The 20,984-nt window shown below is 40.4% G+C and overlaps 1 protein-coding gene across 1 annotated transcript; it reads left to right on the forward strand.

Annotated features, from left to right (window-relative positions):
- The first annotated feature begins 11,851 nt into the window (after window positions 1–11,851).
- On the forward strand, window positions 11,852–20,033 carry CXCL9 (chemokine (C-X-C motif) ligand 9). The gene is made up of 5 exons (XM_008567295.1): window positions 11,852–12,078; window positions 14,256–14,368; window positions 15,492–15,618; window positions 16,723–16,807; window positions 17,782–20,033. The coding sequence occupies exons 2-5, from the start codon at window positions 14,305–14,307 to the stop codon at window positions 17,884–17,886; spliced, it is 381 nt and encodes a 126-aa protein (XP_008565517.1). The 5' UTR covers window positions 11,852–12,078; window positions 14,256–14,304; the 3' UTR covers window positions 17,887–20,033.
- The last annotated feature ends 951 nt before the right edge of the window (window positions 20,034–20,984 follow it).

The raw sequence follows: 20,984 nt of genomic DNA on the forward strand, positions 1-20,984 counted from the left end.
GATTACTTCTGAAAAGAGAAGGGAATGCAGTCAGGGAGGGGAGCATAAGGGGCTTCTCAAATATGGTAAAGTTCTATTTTTACCTAGGTGGTGGGTACATGAGAGCTTTTTTTTAAAATTTGTACCTACATATTTTCATTTTTTTGAACATATGCTCTACTTTACATTGAAAGGCAAAACAAATTAGCAAAGAAACAGAGTTCCAGGAATTACCAATTGTGAGATGTTTTCATGAATATCAAGCAACTTCATATAGCAAAATAGAATAATTATCACATTCCGGTATAAGACAAAGGAATACAGTATATGACAATTACTATAAGAGCCTTAACTGGATCACAATAAAACTGAAGTAGCAGAATTCCTTCTCTTTGCCCTCCTAAATCTGTATAAAAGGTCCTCTATTGTGTTAGTATGTTTTGTGCTGCTACAACAAAATATCTGAAACTGTGCAATTTATAAGCAACAGAAATTTATTTCTTTACAGTCCTGTTCTGGATGCTGGGAAGTTCAAGATCAAAGCGCCGGCATCTGATGAGTGCCTTCTTGCTGCGTCCTCACATGGTGGAACAGCAGGAGTTTATAAAGTCATCTAATCCCATTCACACAGGAGGAGCCCTCATGGCCTAATCACCTCTTAAAAGCCCCACCTTTTAAAACTATCATATTGACAACACCTGAATTTTGGAAGGGCTGCATTCAAAACATACCATCTATCTTACCCTCAGTTGACTGTCAACTAATTTTCAGGAAGGTTTTATTTTAAAAAATTTTTTTAAGTTTATTTATTTATTAATATTACTTCTTTTTTTTTTTTTTTTTTTACACTCTATAATGTTGTGGAGTAGCTGGGGGGGGGGGGGAGAGAGGAAGGGGGAAGGAAATCGGGTGAAAGGAGGAAGGAGGGGTGGAGTTGAGGCCTGTGGCTCCCCCCTCACTGCTGCATGGGAGACCAGGGGGCTTCCAGCGGTGGCTTGTTCATTGCTGGGCTGGGTGCAGATGTCAGAGGGGTGTGGCTGAAGCCCTTGCCCTCCCACTGCTCCAGCTCAGGAGCCCAGTGTACTTCCTGCAGTGGCTCAGTGGTTGTTGCTGGCTGGTTGTGGGTGTCAGGGTGGCGTGGCTGAGGCCCTTGGCCCCCCACCCTTGGGACTGGTTGTGGGTATCAGGGGGCATGGCTGAGGCCCCCAGCCCTCCCCCCTCCCTGGCTTGGTAGCCCAGGGGACTTCCAGTCCTTCTAGAATTTATAGGTGTTCTTTGGTGATGAGAGACCTTTACTAGTGAATATCAAACTTTGGTCTGTGGGTATTTTGTGTTTTCATTCAGTTCAATGTTGGATTATTTGTTGTTCCTACCACTTAAACTCTGCACTGGAACTAATTTGTTGTCTTTTGCTTACTTCTAAAATGGAGGAACTTCCTGCGGGGACCAGCACTAGAGCCCTGTGGTTAAGCTAAATTGTTACTTTGCTCTAATTCCCTGGGGAAGGCTTTTTGTGCAGCTCAGGTTTTAATGGTTGACTTTATAGGTGCTTCCAGGACTTGTGAGATCTGGTACACCTGGGTTGCATAGAAACTTTCCTCTGGGCCTGAATCTTTTCATCAAACTGCAACCCCTGCAGTTCTATATGCCTGACCAGTCTCCACTGAGTGGTCTACGCTGATTGGGGGGCAGATCAGCTGTCCTTGCTGAACCCGAGTGTTCTCCTGGTGGGCCCATCTCCCCCACCACCCATGCTCTAAACATTTCCTATGGGATGGGCCATGCACCAGTCCCTTGTGATGACTCACTGGCCTCTGAATGCTCCTTTTTTCAGTTGTTGTGGCTCCTTGGTCCTATGTGGGTCCACAGGAACCTATTAGTAGTCTTGCTGGCCTAGGGGCCACCAAGGCCCTCTTCTTCCCTGCAGTCTCCAAGCAACTCCATCCAAAGGGCACAGCTGTGGCTTTTGCCAGCTCCTTTTCTGTGTGCTCACCACCTCCAGCCTTGAAATGGCTGGGTCTCGAAACGGTTGGAGCAGTTTTTTCTCTCTCTCATCATGGCTTCTCCCACCGTCATGCACTCCATAGGTCTCTCCTCCTCTTCCCCTGAGCTCTAGTGGCCCCAGCTTGGCTGTTATTACTTTTTAATATTTGTAAATTGGTTGATTTGTGGGAGAGAGTGATGCTGGGGACTGTCTATTCTGCCATCTTGATCAGAAGCCTTCAGGAAGGTTTTAACCAATAGAGGTATAAATTGCTCTATGTTCAAAAGTAGGATATTCATTTAACAAACATTTATTTACGCCTACTATATACCAGGTTATAAGAAATGACTACATAATGAGCTTGGAATTTACTATTAAAGACAGAGACAAAGGTAAATAAGTCACTCTGTGCACTGAAAAATTCTAAATGTGCACAGAAAATAGAGCAAATCAGGGAAGGCTTTCGTAGGAAAGTGATGGCTCAACTGCAATTTGAAAGACACGTGTGTGTCTGTATCTGATAGGCAGAGGAGAAGAGTAAATTCAAGTAGAAGAAAGAGCATGCACAAAGACACATAGGTCTGAGATAGCATGGTATGTTCAATCTGAAAGAATGTGAATATACTGTTAGAGGAACGGATATTGTCAGAAACAATGTGGGAGAGTGTGGAGGATACGAACATTAATAAGCAAATGTATTTTACATGGCCTAACTTATAGCTTAGTGGGCCTACAGCCCTGTAGTTTTAGCAAGGCCAAAGCCCTTTATTTTAAGGAATCACCTGACTTTTAAAAATTGCATATAGAAATGCTAAGCATGGGAAAAACAGAAAACTAAAGGCTCTGTTATAGATAAAAAATTGTAACACAGCAAAAATGCTTGCTCTAAAAGCAGTCATCCTTGGTGCAGCTAAACCTAATGAGGGGAAAGTATGTGAGCTAAAGGCTTCAAGCTTGATGGCTGGGGGATGTTCCGCATCTCACCTCCGGCTGTTTCTTTGAGTTTCTTGGGGAACTAAGTGTTGCCTTGATGATTACCTCATTGTTCTTTCTGTAACCATCTTTTCTGTAACTTTTTTGCCTGGAAAATAAAAACTGGCAGAAACCCTGACTGAGGATTATCCCTAGGAATTATTCTCTCTTGAAAGAACTGATCCTGGGATTAACCCCTTCTGGGCCTCTCACTACTCTGGAGAAATAAGCTTTGTGTCTCCGTCATCCTGGGAGAGGTGACAAGAGGGACAGATAGGAATTAGAAAATGAAAGACTTTCTATGCTATGCTAATTAAAGTTTATTTCTTGCTCATACCAAGTTCCATGTAGTCTAACAGGGCCTCTCTGCTAACTCAGGAATATACAAGGGAACTTCAACAAGTTCATGGAAAAATGGAATTAAAAGATAATATGAACTTTCTGAAATACCCTTGTAGTCTCCCTCTATCTCAATCAAGGGTTGCTATGACAGGAAGGAGAAGGATGGAAGTAGTATACTGGCTTTTAAACACTGCAGTCCACATTACTTTTCCACAACAAGTCACACTGCCTTACTTAATTGCAATGGGAGCTAGAAACTTCAGGGAAAGTGTATGTATCTCTGCCACAAATAGAAAAAATTTTAAGTGAGATATTTTAAAAATTATAAACCAGAAAATAATGTTCATGCAGAAGCCTAGCTCAGAGAGAGAAGTCTAGACAGATACTTTTTTAAAAAAGTCCATCTTCTGGGCTGAGCCCGTGGCACACTCGGGAGAGTGCAGTGCTGGGAGCACAGCAGCACTCCCACCACGGGTTTGGATCCTATATAGGGATGGCTGCTGCGCTCACTGGCTGAGCGCGGTGCAGCCGGTCTCAAAAAAAAAGGACAGGGCCGGCCCCATGGCGCACTCGGGAGAGTGCGGCGCTGGGAGCGCAGCAACGCTCCCACCACGGGTTCGGATCCTATATAGGACTGGCTGTGCGCTCACTGGCTGAGCGCGGTGCAGCCGGTCTCAAAAAAAAAGGACAGGGCCGGCCCCATGGCGCACTCGGGAGAGTGCGGCGCTGGGAGCGCAGCAACGCTCCCACCACGGGTTCGGATCCTATATAGGACTGGCTGTGCGCTCACTGGCTGAGTGCGGTGCGGGTGACACCACACCAAAAAAAAAAAAAAAAGTCCATCTTCTTAGGGAAGTTAGATCAGAGGTGAAGAAGAATTCCTATCCTGGGTAGAAAGTTCACCATATTTGACATATATAAAGTTTGACATTCACAGTGAACAAATGGACGCTTCTACTTAGTATGGTCATGTTACAAAGCTCGTGTAGATAACTTCTTTTTCTGGGGACATATATGGACCACAGCCATCAAAATGTTGCATCTGATCTAAGAATACTGGTCTCCCACAAAAAAGGGAGAATGAGAAAGAGAAAAAAGATTGTAATCTTGTCTCTTAATTTTCCTTGTCAGACCATACTTAGTCAATTCCTGTTCCATATCTAGAGCTTGATAGCTGACTTACACTGTTCTCCCTCCATTCAGGGGCTGGTTTAGAACCTCAATAGGGCTATAAGAAAATGACATTGGTTACTCTGGTAATTTTAAACAAGTCATTAGGCCTCTGTTTTAAATGACTTGATTAGACAAGTCATCAGGCCTCTGTTTTCTCATCTATAAACAAGACACAGAAATAGCAATTATTCAGAAATATTGCTAAGAGAAATAACTGTCAAGAGTTCATTAAGATACTACTTCTAGGTGACAGGATTACAGATGATTTATTTCTTTTTGCTTTTCTTTTTTTCCCAAATTTTCTACAGAGAATATTTTTACTGTTTCTAATCAGAAGGAAAAAAGTGCAAGCAAACAGAAACCATTTTTCAAAGATACTAAATTATAAGTCAATTTTTTTTTCCTTTTTGTCTTTTTTCGTGACCGGTAACAGGATCGCAACCCTCAGTGTCGCGCCCGCACCGCGGTCAACCAGTGAGCGGACCGGTCTCTATATGGGATCCGAACCCTCGGCGGGAGCGCCGCCACACTCCCAAACGCCGCACTCTACCGAGTGCGCCACCGGGCCGGCCCTATAAGTCAATTTTAAGGGGGTGGAATTTATGTTCTCAGTGACATTCATGAAATATCTCTTAGCAACATCTTAACTGCAAGCAGACTAATAAACATACTATAACTTCTTCCTCCATGCAAGTCTAAAACTTAATGACTTGTATGGGTTCACTGAATCATTACTAGATATATTTCATGTTACCAGATAATAGTGTGTATGTCACTAGTAGTTTCTTTGCTTACCCTCTTGCATGCCACAATCTATTCACTACACAACGGCTAGATTATGACTCCCCCTTGCTCCCATCCTTCAAATTGCATCCCATCACACTAACAATGAAATCCAAAATCCTTCATCATGATCTATAAAGCTTTACCTGACTCTCCCACTTCATTCTTATCGTCCTCCCTCTTTACCTTTACTCCAGCCACACTGGCCTCCTACTGCTTCTCAAGCACAGCGAACATATTCCCATCATTTCGACAGCTCATTCCCTGACTTTATTGAGATCTCTGCTCATATGTCACCTTCTCAGAGAGAATTTTGCTCACTAAGCTACTGAAAATAGTACCATTTCCATCACTCACGATCTCTTTACCTGCCTTTAATTTTGTTTACAGCCCTTATCGCTATCTGTAAATATGTTATGTATTTATTTCTTTATTTGTTTATTCTCTGTCCCCACAAAGCTCTATGACAGCAGGGATTACATGTGTTTTATTTCCACTGTATCCTTGTTACTTACAAGAGTACTGGGCGCACAGTAGTGTTCAATGAATAAATGACATTTATTCAATAAATATGGCATACTGACAGCTAGACTCCATTGCAAATTGGCATTCTCTCGAAGGACAGGATAACTTTACAAAGACCTTAGATAATTCTTAAACCTTATGAGAAAGTAAACCTGGAAATAAAGAGGAACTTACTAGTTTTGTTGAGTCACTGTACAGGCACGGAAGGAAAGATGACTTTCTCCCATTACAATATCTAATATATCTACTGGAAAACTGTTTACTAGACAATAAGAACCCCTAAATGAGAAGAGAATTAAGGTTTAAAAAAGTGCTTATATGACTTTCAAAATTAAAAACGTTGCAAAATGTAGTTTAATGCTTTAATAGCAGCAATAGCTGTTAAAAGGATAGGAAATCCATAACCTCTGCTTTGGGTTGAATATCCCCCCCCCCCCCCCCCCAAATTAATCCCCGCTGTAACTGCTAAGGATGAGAAATCCTATTATGGTAATTTAAAGGTGGGGCTTTGAAGAGGTGATAAGATTGTAGGACCATGCCACGGGGAATGGATTAAAAATGGTGGTCATAGGCATGGTCTGAGGGCTTTAAAAGGAGAGTTAATGAGGAAGTTGGCCTCTTGCTCTCTCTCCTCCATCATTTTGCAATGTGCTACCCTGCCATCATTAAAGTCACCACCAAAGAAAGCCTTCACCAGATGGGTTCCCTGGACTTTGGATTTCCATCCTCTGAAACTGTAAGCAATAAATTCTGTTTTCTTATAAATCACCCAGTTCCAAGTATTTTGTTATAAGCAACAGAAACAGACTAATACACCCTCCAAGGTTTCATTCTAAGAGACAGTTCTTTCAAATTAAAAATAACTTGTATTATTTTCACTTGTGACAGAGTCAAGCATGCTGTTTACACATTAGGCAATATTTTTCCAGGACACTCATTTCTAATTAGAGGCAGAATAGCACGGTCATCTCATGTCCTAGGCTTGGATGCGATGGAGAAACTCCCTTAGTTAACTTTAGAATAGGAAAGAAAGAGGAAAGAAAAAGGAGAAATTGAGAAAGTTCAACATCAATCTGAGCTTAAGGAGGGCAAGAGTGCAATGCCATCACCCCCAGAGCAGAAGATTTTTATCTTGGGATGTGTGTTTTGTAGGACTCAACAATTTCCCTAAAATCATATGCAATATGTTGTACAAGTGTGCATATATTCACAGCTTTTACCAAATTCCCACTGAGTTCTATAACCTCAAAAAGGGTAAAAACCATGAGTCAGTTCTAATTTTATCACAGACCTTGAACAGACCATATCAGTTTGCAAAGCATTCACTTCAAGCTACGGGGACACCAATATACATAACCATGTCTGGGTAATCTTATATGCAATGACACTGGAAATGCTTGGCTAGTTTGCAGACCTGTTTAAGAAACCAGAACTTCAGCTGGTTAGAGCACAGTGTTATAACACCAAGGTCAAGGGTTCGGATCCCCATACCAGCCAGCTGCCAAAAGACAAAGAAAAAGAAATCAGGGCTGACTTCAAAGATCCAAACCCTAAAGAAGACATTAATGGTTCTTATTTCCAAGGTATTCCTAAACTTTCTAAGACTGTCTGGACTATTTTATTTACAATCACAAACACTTTTTTTTCCTCCTAAGGTGGAGCTAGCTAGACAGTGTATTGTTCTGTCTTTTCTTATTATGATGGCTGACTTCATTACTGTGTTGGCTTTTCTTAATAACAGAACATTAGCAAGACATTAACCTAGGCAATTTAGAGCTAGCTCCACCTTAGAAGAAGTTATGGGGAGGAGTTTGCAAGGCTTCTGTGCAATAAATAAGAATAACCCATTAAAATATCGTAGATTACAGTTATAAGGAAGTACACTAAATATATGCTAATGAACTTAGCATTCTTTCTGTGTAATGATTAGCATCAATAAAAATAGATAAGACAACAATGATCCACATGCATTTCATTTATTCATACTGATGACCAGTCATCAGAAAATAAAACTGATCTGCAAGACCTAAATTCATTAGCATATATGCTTAGTATAATTCCTTGTAACTACCTATGTAGTTACCTTCACCAATGTTCTTTATTTCTTCATATGGTTTTGAGTTAAATATTTCATTCCACTGTCTTCTTGCTTCCATGGTTTCTGATGAGAAATCAGCTGCTAATCTTATTGAGGCTCCCTCCTATGTGATAAATGACTTCTCACAACTTTCAAGATTCTTTGTCTCTGGGTTTTGACAACTCAATTACTATGTATCTCAGTATGGATCTCGTTAAGTTTATCTTGCTTGGAGTTCACTGAAGCCTCTTGGATGTATAGGTCCATGTCTTCCACCATATTAGAGAAACTTTTGGCCATTATTTCTGCAAATATTCTTTCTGCCCCTTTCTCTCTCTTCTACTTCTGAAACTTGTATTAAGCATATGTTGGTCCACTTGATGGTATCCCATAGGTTTCTTAGGGCTTTGTTCACTTTTCTTCATTCTTTTTTCTTTCTGTTCCTCAAACTGAATAATTTCAATTGTCCTCTTTTCAAATGGGCTGATTTTTTTTTTTTTGACTGGTAGGGAGATCACAACCCTCAGCACAGTGTTGTCCACACCATGCTCAGCCAGTGAGCGCACCAGCCATCCCTATGTAGGTTCCGAACCCGTGGCCTCGGCACTACTAGCACCGCACTCTCTCGAGTGAGCCACAGGACTGGCCCAAATGGGCTGATTCTTTCTTCTGCCAGCTCAAAACTGCTGCTGAACCCCTTCAGTGAGTTATTCACTTCAGTTTTTGGACTTTTCAGCTCCAGAACTTCTGCTTGGCTCCTTTTTATAATTTCTGTCTTTTTACTGATATTCTCATTTTGTCTGGTTTCCTTTTATTCTTCGTAAATGGTTTCCTTTAGCTCTTTGAGCATATTTAAGACAGTTGATTTAGCCTGGTAAGTTCAATGTCTAGGCTTCTTCAGGGACATCATTTTAACATAATTACCTCTTTAGAGACCCTATCTCTAAACACAGTCATATTCTGAGGTACTGGCAGGTAGGTCTTCACCATAAGGATTTTGAGGGGTCACATTTCAGCCCATAACATGTGTTATATTTCAATAAAAATTTATGAAATGATGAAGGCAACATAATAGAAAAAGCAGATGTTTTAACTAAAAATAAGCTTCTTATTCAAAATATGCAAAGAATTGACATACATTTATAAGGTCAATACTCTGACTCCACTTGACAAATGATCTTGAAAAGATGGAAGATGTAGATATTAAGCCAACACAAACTAAAATGTCAATAGGTAAAGAATTTGAAAAGAACACTAATCTCAGGTGCCAATTTTTACATATTAAATGAACAAAAGTAAATATAAATGACAAGAGAATTAGAAAACAGGTATATCTACACACTGACCAGGGCATTACAAAATTAGTCTAGGTTAGAGCGTGGTGCTGATAACACTGATGTCAAGGGTTTGGATCACCTTACCAGCTACCTGCCAAAAAGAAAAAATTAATTTAATCTTTCTGGCAAGTAATCTGTCAAAATGTTATAGAAAATATAGAAATGTATTTAACCTTGTCCCTATAGTTCCAAAGGAGGAAAATATCACAAGAAAGTAAAATCTTGTAAAAACTAATAAGAGCACTATTACTGAAATATTAGAAATAACTCAAATGCTCAGCATTCAGAGTAAACAGACTAGAAATATAAATTCCCATTTTTAAAATACATAAACTATGTAGATACAAGGAAATGTTTATGTAAAAGAAGATTAAAGGTATTGTTTGGTGACAAGAATCAGATGTACATATGGGGGTGGTGTGTGTGTGTAAATCTCTTCATGTCATTCTCTTGGTTAAAATCCTTCAATGTCTTCTCATCACATAGAGATTTACAAGGCCCTCACCCTCTTTGTCTCTGTACATTTCTAGCATCATTTCTCACCACTCCCTAGTTATCACTCTACATCCTACCCTTGCCAAAGTACTTGCAGTTTCTGAAATTTGGCATACCTTCTCATGCCTCCTACTCAGAGTACCTTTCTCCTCACCTCCTTCTAGTAACATTCTAACCAATTCTCTTTGCAGAACTCAAACAGCTGTGTCTGAATGCAGCAGCCACACCCTTGGACTTCTTTGCACCTACCATAATTTTCTACAATCCTTTACTGCTTCTCTTACAGAAATTGTTAGTTTACATGCTGCTTTCCCCCACTGTGAGCTCTTTGAGGGCAGAAATTATTGTTCATATTTGTGTCCTCACAGTCTAGAAGCATAATAACAAAAATTGACTAATGAATTGAAATGACTGATAAACAGTAAAAGGGTTTCAAAAATGTAAATTCTTTTTCTTGTAAAGTTACCTAGATAAGCAATTTTAAAACAAATCATCTTAAATAAATATGGATATTTTAAACGTAATAATCTTTTCTCCCTTTTCAGGGTAATTTCTCTTCAAGTTAGGCAGCAGCTTCTTAATGACTATGCTTCCATGTCATCAGACTATAAGCTGAGTTGCCAAAAGTCACAGAGCAAAAACGTGTTACTGACAACATTTAGCCACAGCTGTCTATCAAATAATGTTCAGACATTCTCTCCTAAGATAGTTTATTCACAAATCTAATCCAATCCATAAACTTTGCATGAGAAATATAAACCAGGATGCCAGAAAGTAAAATTCGCAAAGGAGGAACTTGTTACTTTCTCTTAGAGACCTGAGATGCAAACAGGATATGAAATTCCCCCCACCCCCGCCCCCCAACATGATCTGCTTGCTGTCAGCTTATCATATAATATTTTGGAAGGAAGGAATGACCTCCTGCATGGGGAGAAAAGAAGGAAAAAGAAAAATCAGAACGCTAAGTCAGGGCTTCCGAAAATATCAAGAAATAAATCCCTTTTCAAGTCAGCATCCTTTAGTACTACTAATTGCTGCTGAGAGGAGGGAAAGTCCACACTGGGAGAAATTAAAACAGGCTTGGGGGTTTTGTTATGAGAGAAACTTCCCTTTTCCCAAGTAAAAAGGAAGGCACTTATCTTCACTGACTACAGTGAGTACATAATTAAACAGACCACCACCTGATCCCATAACCAAAAAGATGGAAGGGGGACTTGGCAACACGTGAAAACTACGAACCCTACATCAGCATTTGGTTCCTCGGGGACACAGAACTGGAATTTCTCAAGGCAAAAGAAGTTAAAACTTGTCCAAATGGGAATTAGGAACTCTGCTGATCTTAACTGTTTTGATAAACCTTGGCTCCATTCCCAGGACTGTGAGAAACATCTGCAATATCTTCTTGCCAGGTTTCTGTTTCTCCTAAAAGCCTTGTCTAGCCATAAATGAGATATCGGTGGGATTTTTCTCTGTCCTTCTCTCCTGTTGGAAACGTGCTTTCTCTCAGAGTCTCATGACAACTTCCAAATCGAGGCCTGGGAAACAAATGTCTGAACAGGCCCAAGCTGAGGGCAGCGGCCCCAGTCTTACTCTCCACGGGCCAAGCCTGCTCGGGGGTGCCTTAGCACGGAACAGTGGTTCCACTACCCAGCCGGGCCGCCCAGAGGAGCCCTCCCACTCTGCTCGTTACCAGAGAAAACGAGCCCCTTCTGAGTACGAAGACTCCTACCCGACCCCAGCACCTCCCTTCTCTTGTCTGAAGGGCCCCCAGTTCCAGTCACCGCAGCCACGGCCCAGAGGCCTGCCTGGCCCGGCCCATCGTTCGTTCCCTGCTGGCCTCACCCAGGCCTCGTGTGGAAGTTACAAACGGGCCGTGCGCGCGGCGTGCAGTGGACGGCTGGGAGCGATCCCCACGGCACAAACGCTACCTTTCCCCCGAGGTGCTTCCTTCCCTTCAGCCGGATCAGCGCAGGCAGCCCGGACACCCAGCGGCGACACGAAAGGCACGAACGTTGCGAGGTCCGGCCGTAACCTCCACACGGAAGAAGGTTCTGGAAGCCTGGCTGGCTGGGCATGCTCAGTGCGTGTGCTTCAGCCCCGGGGTCGGTCACAGGGTCTGTGTCCCGCGGAGCCAGGCAGCGCTTGGCAGGCCCTGGCCGATCATGGAGCCAGGCTCCGAGCTCCTTCCCTCGATCTTGTACACATATTTACCGAGTACTTCGTGTACCCAGCGGTGTGGTCAGCACTGTGCTCAGACGTGGACCCTCACAGGCCTTCCTCGTCTGGTGGCAGAGGGAGATGATAAATGTATGAGGAGAGCCAGGTGGTGACATGAGCGCATATGGTGGGGAACCTAACCCCCCGGAGGCTCAAGGTCGTCTACCAGGGAAGGGATGCTTGCCTGGATAAAGGTGGGTGAGATTACTGGGCGGTAGGGCAGGGATGCGGAGCAGGCACAGCATTCCAGGTAGGGAAAGGGCATGAGCAAAAAGCGTGCGATGGGAAGAGCGTTGTCCCTTTGAGGAACAGGGTGATGGGAGCAGAGAGCTATGAAAAAAAGAAAAAAAGAAGAAGAATGGGAGAGGCGAGCAGGGGCAAAAAACCGTACTGGGCCTTAGTTTTTATTTTATTTTATTTTATTTTTATTATTATGAATACTCATGAGATACAAATTACCAGAAATTGCTTTTATACCCCATGTCCCCACCCAATTGTCTCCCAACCACCCTCTCCCTCCCTCACCCCTCCCCCAACTCCCCTTTGCAGCCCTGGGAATGTTCCCTCCCTCTGTATGGGCCTTACTTTTTATCCAAAGTTTCCATCTCCTCTCTTTTCTAGAAAGCATAGCCACTAGCTCTATAGTGGCTATACGAAGTTATTACGATCCAAAAATCAACCCACCTTTGCAGGTGACAGTGTATTTATTGTTGCCGTTAACCTTAACAACAACCTGTGAAGTCAGCTAATAGAGTTCTCAGATGAGATGAGCCTCACAGAAGTTGAGTATTTTGAACACAGTCATTAAGTAGAAAGCTGAAACCTGAATTCGCCTCCACCCTATGGCATGGTCACCATCATTACCAAAATTAAGCATAACCAAATGAATAAGTTGTATCAAAGGTTACCACAAGTTTTCTTCAAAAAGGGTTCTAAGCTGGCCAATTAGCTCACTTAGAGTGTGGTGCCAATAACACCAAGGTTAATTTGATCCCCTTACTGGCCAGCTGCCAAAAAAAGAGAGAGAGAGACAGAATTGTGTAATGTTCTGTTCAGGCATTCACAATCCATATAGAAACCAGTCATTAAACAATGTGTACCGTGTGGCATAAAATGCTAATATCTATTCTCCACTTATTCTATGGCATGCATTCTCAATTGGGGAGGGAAGGTCAGTGTTGCTCCCAAAGTGAACAAAACTTGGTTCTTGGAGGGCAAAAAAAAATCTTAGATATTATGATGATTAGTGGCCCACCAAAGTTCAACCCCAGCTAACAAAATCTTATTTCTTGGTTTAGATTTCAATTAATTTCAATTGATTTTTTTCTCAGGGAAGGGGGTCAGGTAGGGGAATCCATAATGAAAAAAAGGTTGAGAAATACTGTTTTATAGTAATGGAACCTCCAATCTTTAGCTGGTCAACCAGAATAAAGATCCCATTTCTTACCTTCCCCTGCAGTTAGATGTGGCCATGTGAATAAGTATTGCCCCATGGGAGGTGACAGCAAGTGATGGGTGCAGCTTCTAGGACAGGTCTAACAAAGAGGAGCGTGCCCTTTTTCTGCCTTCCCACCATCCTGTACTTGGTGATTGGACATGGTAGCAACCACCTTTGGCCATGTACATGAGGGAAGCAACCTAGAGATGGTGGCAAAGCAGCAAGGCAGACGAGCCTGGACGACCTCATGAAAAAGAGCCACCATATAAGCATTGGCCCACCTACCTCTGTCAGGAGAAATGAGCTTCTGTCTTAGCCACTGTTAATTTGGGTCTCTTACATGAACTGAACTGAACTGCGACTGAAACCTTATTGTAACTAATCTAAAAATTTTTTAAATGGTAAACTGTAGCAGCAATGATGAAAAATGAGTTTACCACTAGTAGAAAATGACCTGGTTCCTGAAGAAATTAAAATGCTTTAAATGTTTGGGCGGGCAAGATAAGAAATGATAAATGTAGCCATATAACGTACAAAAGGATATGCCACAAATAGTAAGGGAAATTGAAAAAGCTTGTTGCTTGTCTGGACTGTAATATTTTCCACCTGGAAACCACATCTCCCACCCTTGTGGAACATTAGTATATTTATTGTATAACCTCTTCTTTATTCAGGTGAGCAGCTGTGCATGTGCTAAAGGTTGTCAGTGTTGCTGGTTTCACATCTCTTACCATAAACTACCCATTTATGTGAAATGGAAATAACACATACAGAAATTCCCTTGGATCTGCGAGTGGGTTTCCCCCAGCACTATTAGGTTTGTTGTTAGTTTAGTTAAATCAGCTAAAGATGCCAACCAATCAGACTTTAGGAGGGAAGGATGTTCTAAATAAATATGATTCCCCAAAGCATGTTCTCTAAAAAATTTCTCAGGCTCAAAATCCAATACAGGAGTGACTTAGTAGAATTTCATTTTACCACAATGAAGAAAAGTGGTATTCCTCTCCTCCTGGGCTTCATCTTCCTGGTTGTGATTGGAATTCAAGGTAAGGGGTTCTAAGTTATGCTATATCAGTAAAGTCAGAGAAGTGAATCACTGTAAAAGCATCTTGATTCACCAGATACAGATGAATGTTTGCATGCATGGGCAATGTTGGTTACTCATTAATAGCTTCTTGGTTATATGGTCACTTATCCAAAGGTCATAACTTGGACCTGCTAAGTCAAACACAAGTCTTCTCAGTCTAGGTGTGTGAATTCCTAGAAATTAAATGTTTGTTGAATAAATGTTGAACTGGGTGATAATGAGATGATGGACACTGTCTTAAATTATTTTTGTCACCCTGATGTTGTTTCTTGGTAAGCGTGTTTGTGGTTAACCAGTTAAAGATCCAGTAATCAGAGAGGTTGTTTCTAATCTGTCTAATATCTTTGTTACCTCGGGAAAATAACTTAACCTTCCCTGACCTCAGTTTCCTCATCTTTAAAATGGAAATTTTGTAGTTATAACTGTTCTACCTACAACACAATGTGTGGCATAGTACTCACTGAGTAAATATATGTTGAATGAATATAAGAATTGAAATATGAAAATAATGTATTTGAAAGGGTTTTCAAAAGTATAAATTACTATTAAAAATCAAGGCAGTGGGTAGGAAGGAGGATGAGGATGGAGGTGGTAACTGATTATTACAAGTAGAACTTTCTGTCCAAACCAACACCAACTCCATTTAACTAATGTCAGGTAATAAATGGTTTGGGGAGTTGCATAAGAAACTGTGATCTGCATAGCACACATGAATTAGGTGTCTGTGTGTCTGACCTGTGATAGGCATTTATTAAATATTGTGAAAGTCTCTTTTCCTCCTAAGGTTGTAAGGTATGGTAGTTAAGAGCAATGCCTTTGGACTCAGGGAAACCTGAGCTGAAACTCTACATCTGCCCCCTAAAAGCTGTATGACTTTGTTCTTCATTTAGCTTCTCTGACCCTTAGCTTCCTTATATAAAATGGAGATAATACGTACTTCAGAAGCCTGTGGTGATGGTTTACAGACATTCAGTAAATGATAGCAATAATCATGATTAAGTCAAGTGTATCATTTTGATGGATCACCTAAATTTGTGACATTGTCCTACACTGATGTGTTCTATCCTTTTTCTTTCCCTTAGGAGCCCCAATAATGAGGAATGTACGCTGTTCTTGCATCAGCACTAGCCAAAGGACCATCCACCTAAAATCCTTGAAATACCTTAAACAATTTGCCCCAAGCCCTGCCTGCGAGAAAACTGAAATCATGTAAGTAAAAACTCATCTAATACACATGTACCATATTGGCAGAGACATTAAATTTAGTGTGAATTTTACCCTCAGAATGCTTGCTTCTACAAACACTTAGAATCCAGACGGTTAGCCCATCTATAAATCTGGGCTGTTTCTTTCTTTTCTTCTTAAAAAAACAAGGAATTTCTGGTGGGTGAAGGATGATATATTACCGAAGTAACACATGTTTATTGTAGAAAGTATTAATACAGATAACCCAAAAGAAGAAAATAAAAATCACTTATAGTCCTACCATCTGGTGACAAATACTGTTGGTATATAGTCTTCCAAATCTCTCTCATTTGCTTTGTGTGTACATATATGGACACAAAATATATAAACACATATTTATATACACAATATATACACACAAATAAAATCATATACTAAAAGTTGTTTTATAAGCTGCTTTTTCATTAACACTGTATCATAAACATTTTCTCATGTCAGTAAATCTTCTCTAATAATGTTTTTTTTTTTTTTTTTTTTTTTTACCCTGTGGCTAGCTGGTATGGGGATCGAATCTCTTGACCTTATCAACACAGTGCTCTAACCAACTGAGCTAACCAGCCAGCCCTCTAATGTAATTTTTCAATGTCTAAATTGTATTCCATCATAGGGATATATCATAATTTATATGATCAATGCCTATTGTTTGAAATGTAAATTATTTCCAAATTTTTGCTACTGAAACCAAATTGTTATTGTGGCAATATTGTCTTTAATTTTCCATATTAATACCTTTCTAAAGATTGCAATTGCTAGGTTAAAGGATAATCATATTTTAAGTCTTTTGATATCTAAATCAAGGATGATCTGTAGAGTGGCTACTCTTATTCTCAGACTATACAGAGAAATTAAAGAAAACATATTTAGGTTAATCCTGGATGGTCTGCTGTAAGTAATTTTAAAAATACAACCAGTCTGTTTATCTTGTCTTAGAAAAACATTTTATTATATTTCAAGTAGTTTTAGAAAATTCAGCAAAATTCATGCTGGTTTTCATTATTTCTGAAAATTAAAAAAAAGCATTTAAGTGATTAACAGAGGAAAAATATCTTGTTGCAATTTCCTTGGCAGTGCTATAATGAGGAATGGAGATCAAACATGCCTAAACCCAGATTCAGCAGATGTGAAGGAACTGATGAATCAGTGGGAGAAACAGGTGGGCGAAAAGGAGGAACAACATTTTTTTCTTTTAGAAAGTAATTTTGGAAGACAAAGAATCTGTGTAGTTCCTTTAAGGATTCATTTTTCATTCATGTTTTTGTGCTCCTATTTTGTTCCTAAAACAAAATTGTATTCCCGCATATGGCATCACTTGTCTGTCTCCATGGAATGTGTGTTCCATGAGGGTAGGGAGATAGTCTTTCTTATTCTATATGATAAATACATACTCAATTGAGTGGTGGATACTGAGGATACAAACATAATAAGTTATAGTCCCTTTCTTCTGTTGTAAATATGCTAATAATTATAATACAATGTGAGAAATATAAAATAAAGTTATGTTTAAGGATCTTGAAGATTATAGGGGAAGGAGTACTTAATTTTGCTGGAGGGAGGGAGTAGAATCAGGAGAGCACTTGCTGTGTTCAAGAAGCCTCCAGTAATGTGGTTAGAGTTTGAGTGAAGGGCATGAAGGGACTGAGGTAGGAAAGTAGACCAGGACAAAGTGGGAAGAATCCTGCATGATGTACTAAGGAGTTGAATTTGAAGAGAGCCACAGAATATGTGATTGGAAGCTTGGGTTCTGGAGTCTGACAGACTAGTGGTTCTGCCAAATACTAGCTGTGCAACTTTGGGCAAGCCGCTTTCTACAGGTCTCAGTCTCCTCATATGGAAAAAGTGGATGTAATAGTTCCCACCTCAGAGGGTTGTAGTTGGGGCAGGTGGGTGGTAAGTGCAGCTGAGGTGAGGATAGTAATAAGCCTGGAGAATAGACAAAAGACCGCCGAAAGACGGCTGCCATTGTGAGCACTGTAGAAAGAATCAAAGGGAACCACTCTGAGAGTGAACCAATGTTAAACTGGTTTTGAGAATAAAGAAAGACCACAGTCAGGAGAGTCCAGATATAATATAAGGAAGGGAAAATGGTAAGATTCAAAAACATTGCCCTTTCTTTCCTTCTCCTCACAGATCAGCCAAAAGAAAAAGCAAAAGAAAGGGAGAAAGCATCAAAAAAGCAAGAAAGTTCTAAAAGTTAAAAAACCTCAACATCATCGTCAAAAGAAGACTACATAAGGGACCACTTCATCAACAAGTATTTTGTGTTAAAATGTTTTTTAATTGTACTGAAATAATTCCAAAAGGGGAGGCATCTAATACAAGTACATAGATTTGTTAATTTGACTGGAAAATAGAAAGTATTATTATGGAATTGTAACTAAAGCTAGAAGGTTGATTTTAAAATCTAAATGTTAAGAATTGTTAAAGGCTATAGGTGTCTTTGTTCTACCCCCAACCAACTGAATATTGTTATGCTGACGGCCACAGTCTTGGGAATATCCACATCTGGACGAATGCTCACACAGCCACATCCTACACACACAGCTGACTGGGACAACAACCCTAGGCTTCCTGAGCCACAAACTGCAGCCTCCAGAGAGTATTCTGAGGCACATGCCAGCAAGCCCTGGGCCTGTCAGTGTGCTGGAGAGCCAAGCAGTCTGGGATTGAGCTGGACCTCACCAAGCTGCCATGGCCATCAGCCTCTGTATTTGAATCAGCCCACAGGCCTCATACACAATGTGCCTGAGAGATCCGTGCTGGTTGTTTCTGGGGGTCCACCACTGGAGATCACTAGCGCTTGGCTTCTACCTGCCTTTTGAGGCCATGTGACTCCATCCTGCCTGCCCAGGTTGACCACTTTATTTCTTATTGTTTCCTTCTGCTTCGGTCAAGCCAGTTCTTCACCATCCTGCTACAATTCAATGCCTGCCTCCTCTCCACTGCATGTGTCATGCTCTCTCATTCATGAGACCCATTCACCTGGGTCTACTCCTATCTCACTTTTTCCCCAACACCCCACAGGAATGCCTTTTTCTCCCCACTCATCCTCACTCAATCTAGTCTTCAAGGCTAAGTTTAAGTGCTGCCTCTTAAATAACATCTTTCTGGACACTCAAATTATCTTAAAACTCCTATTTTTACTTGTGATTAGTACCATATGAGTGAGCACTTAATTATTTAATTAATTTTTTGTGTGTTTATTCTCTCTCTCAACCAGATTGTTAGTTCCTTGAGGGCAGGAGCCATAGTTATTTCCCTGAATCTGCTACTATGCCTAATATACTGTGGAACTAAATTTTGAATAATTTCTTAATTGCAGTCATTACAGGTAAAAGGACAATCAGACCATCTTCTCAGAGCAGGCACTGGCTATTTCCTGGCTACTCCATATTATCTAACCCTGGTAACCTCTTTTACTCATTATCTCCAGGCCATTGTCAGACCAGGGGTGATGTAATGTCCTTGTCTTATTAGGACAAGATGTTAACTTGGCTTTTCCAACAAATAAGGAGCACATGTTTAAACCGCTTGTGGATATTCTGGACTATTTTCACGAAATATACAGGACAACTAGAGTCATAGAATCTTACAATGAAAAGGGCTTTAGAGATCAACTAGTGACTAACTTTTCCCCACCAAATACAAAAACTCCTTCAATACCATTCCTGACAAGCCTTAGCTTTCCATGATCTAACAAGATAGCCACCAAAATCCTTTTGAAAACTCATTTTACGCAAATATGAATTTCATTGCCAGTTTACCTTATCTCAGGATTTGTGAAGTATTGTGATTATCAATACCACACTAGCCGTCATGAAAAAGACACCCAGAGCTAGAGGGAGCAACAAATTCTGTCAGTGGAGGCATGGTTGGTGCCCAGTTTGCCTCTGCAGGGTTGGAAACCTCTTTAAAGAGGAAGTTCAGTGAATTGTGTAGGAGGGAATGTCTTTGGCTAGAATTTAAACCTATACTCACTTTCCCAAATGTTGTCACTCCTCACACTGTAGATGACTTTGAGTGCTGCCCAGTGGTGATACCACTCAAAAGTCTTATTTAATGGTGAAACTCCTTAGTTCATTCCATGTAACACTTCTGAAAAATCTAAATGTCACCTAATTTGAGAGTCGTTGACCCAGTTACTTTGCATCTCACAGGTAAAGTGGACAGTTTATAACTAATAACAGAAGACCACATATTTTTCACTAAGTATCTGTGATACACACACACACACGCACACACACGTAATTGTTTATCATTTATAGATATATGTATACTAAGTTTTTAAGTTCAAAGCAGTACTGGCATATATACTTTGTACTTTGAAATGTTTTCTTTGTTAAAAGTCAGTGGTATCAATAAATAGACCATTGAAGAGAAAACAAATTGTGATTTTTTTATGTCTTGAACATGCCTTTCAACTGTTGCATGTTTAACAGTAATTCTCATGTGTCCTTGTTCGTTTACTGTTTAGCTTTCATCTTATAAGATGTAACATTAATTGAGATTAAAAACATGAAAGCCCTTTAAAGGGCTATTGAGGGACAGAAAATAATTTCTATGTAAAATATGACAACACTGCCTGATAACAGCATTGACTTACAAGAGTTACGTGGAATTAGATTTCCTAATCTTCAAGGGTAACACTATCCCAATGAAATACACTCACCCAGGAAACCATAAATGTCCTAACTTTTTTCTATCTCCTAAAATTATATATGTTCAAATATTATAAAGCCTTGTAGTTATAGTGGAGACCTAAACATAGGACACATTATTTAAGAGTTCCAGAAACTTGGGCTGGAGATATTATGCAATGTGGCCTCTAGAAAGGTTGAGAGTGTACAGAGAATGTTGGCCAGTACACTTGACAGGTCAGAAAGGTGTGATGTTTGGGCAGGTTATACCCACTAATGGTGGACATGAATTCTCACAAGAGACTTAAGCTGAGAGGCAGCAGGATCCTGTCAAAAGAGCTAAAAATCTGGATTCTGAAATATCTGGGTTTGGGTTAAACGTCCACTACTTGTTAGCTGTGTGACCTTGGTTCGAGTGTACTATTTAACCTTCCTGGTGCATCAGTTTTCTCATTCGGAATTGTTCTGAGGAAGAGGCTCAGCACAGATTTTGGTGCATAAAAAGTACTCAATGTTTGTCTGAGACCCTCCCTGACCACTTACCTCTGTTGTATCTTCCTTGCAAGGGACGGTGTCCCACATCTCACATAGATGGAAATGTTTCCAGGACTGAAAATACATGCTGGAGAAATGAGACCAAAAGCCTTCCCGACCAGTTCTCTGTATCTACATTTTTCTATTCCTAGTCCAGGCCAT

The sequence above is a fragment of the Galeopterus variegatus genome, unplaced genomic scaffold (assembly GCF_000696425.1).
Source record: "Galeopterus variegatus unplaced genomic scaffold, G_variegatus-3.0.2 Scaffold309, whole genome shotgun sequence".
In the NCBI taxonomy this organism is placed as follows: domain Eukaryota; kingdom Metazoa; phylum Chordata; class Mammalia; order Dermoptera; family Cynocephalidae; genus Galeopterus; species Galeopterus variegatus.

Excerpts from the sequence above, each read along its gene's own strand:
- CXCL9 (XM_008567295.1), top strand. The coding sequence starts at position 14,305 with ATGAAGAAAAGTGGTATTCCTCTCCTCCTGGGCTTCATCTTCCTGGTT. Across the intron at positions 14,369-15,491 it reads GGTTGTGATTGGAATTCAAG|GAGCCCCAATAATGAGGAAT; the intron begins GTAAGGGGTTCT and ends TCTTTCCCTTAG. Across the intron at positions 15,619-16,722 it reads TGCGAGAAAACTGAAATCAT|TGCTATAATGAGGAATGGAG; the intron begins GTAAGTAAAAAC and ends TTTCCTTGGCAG.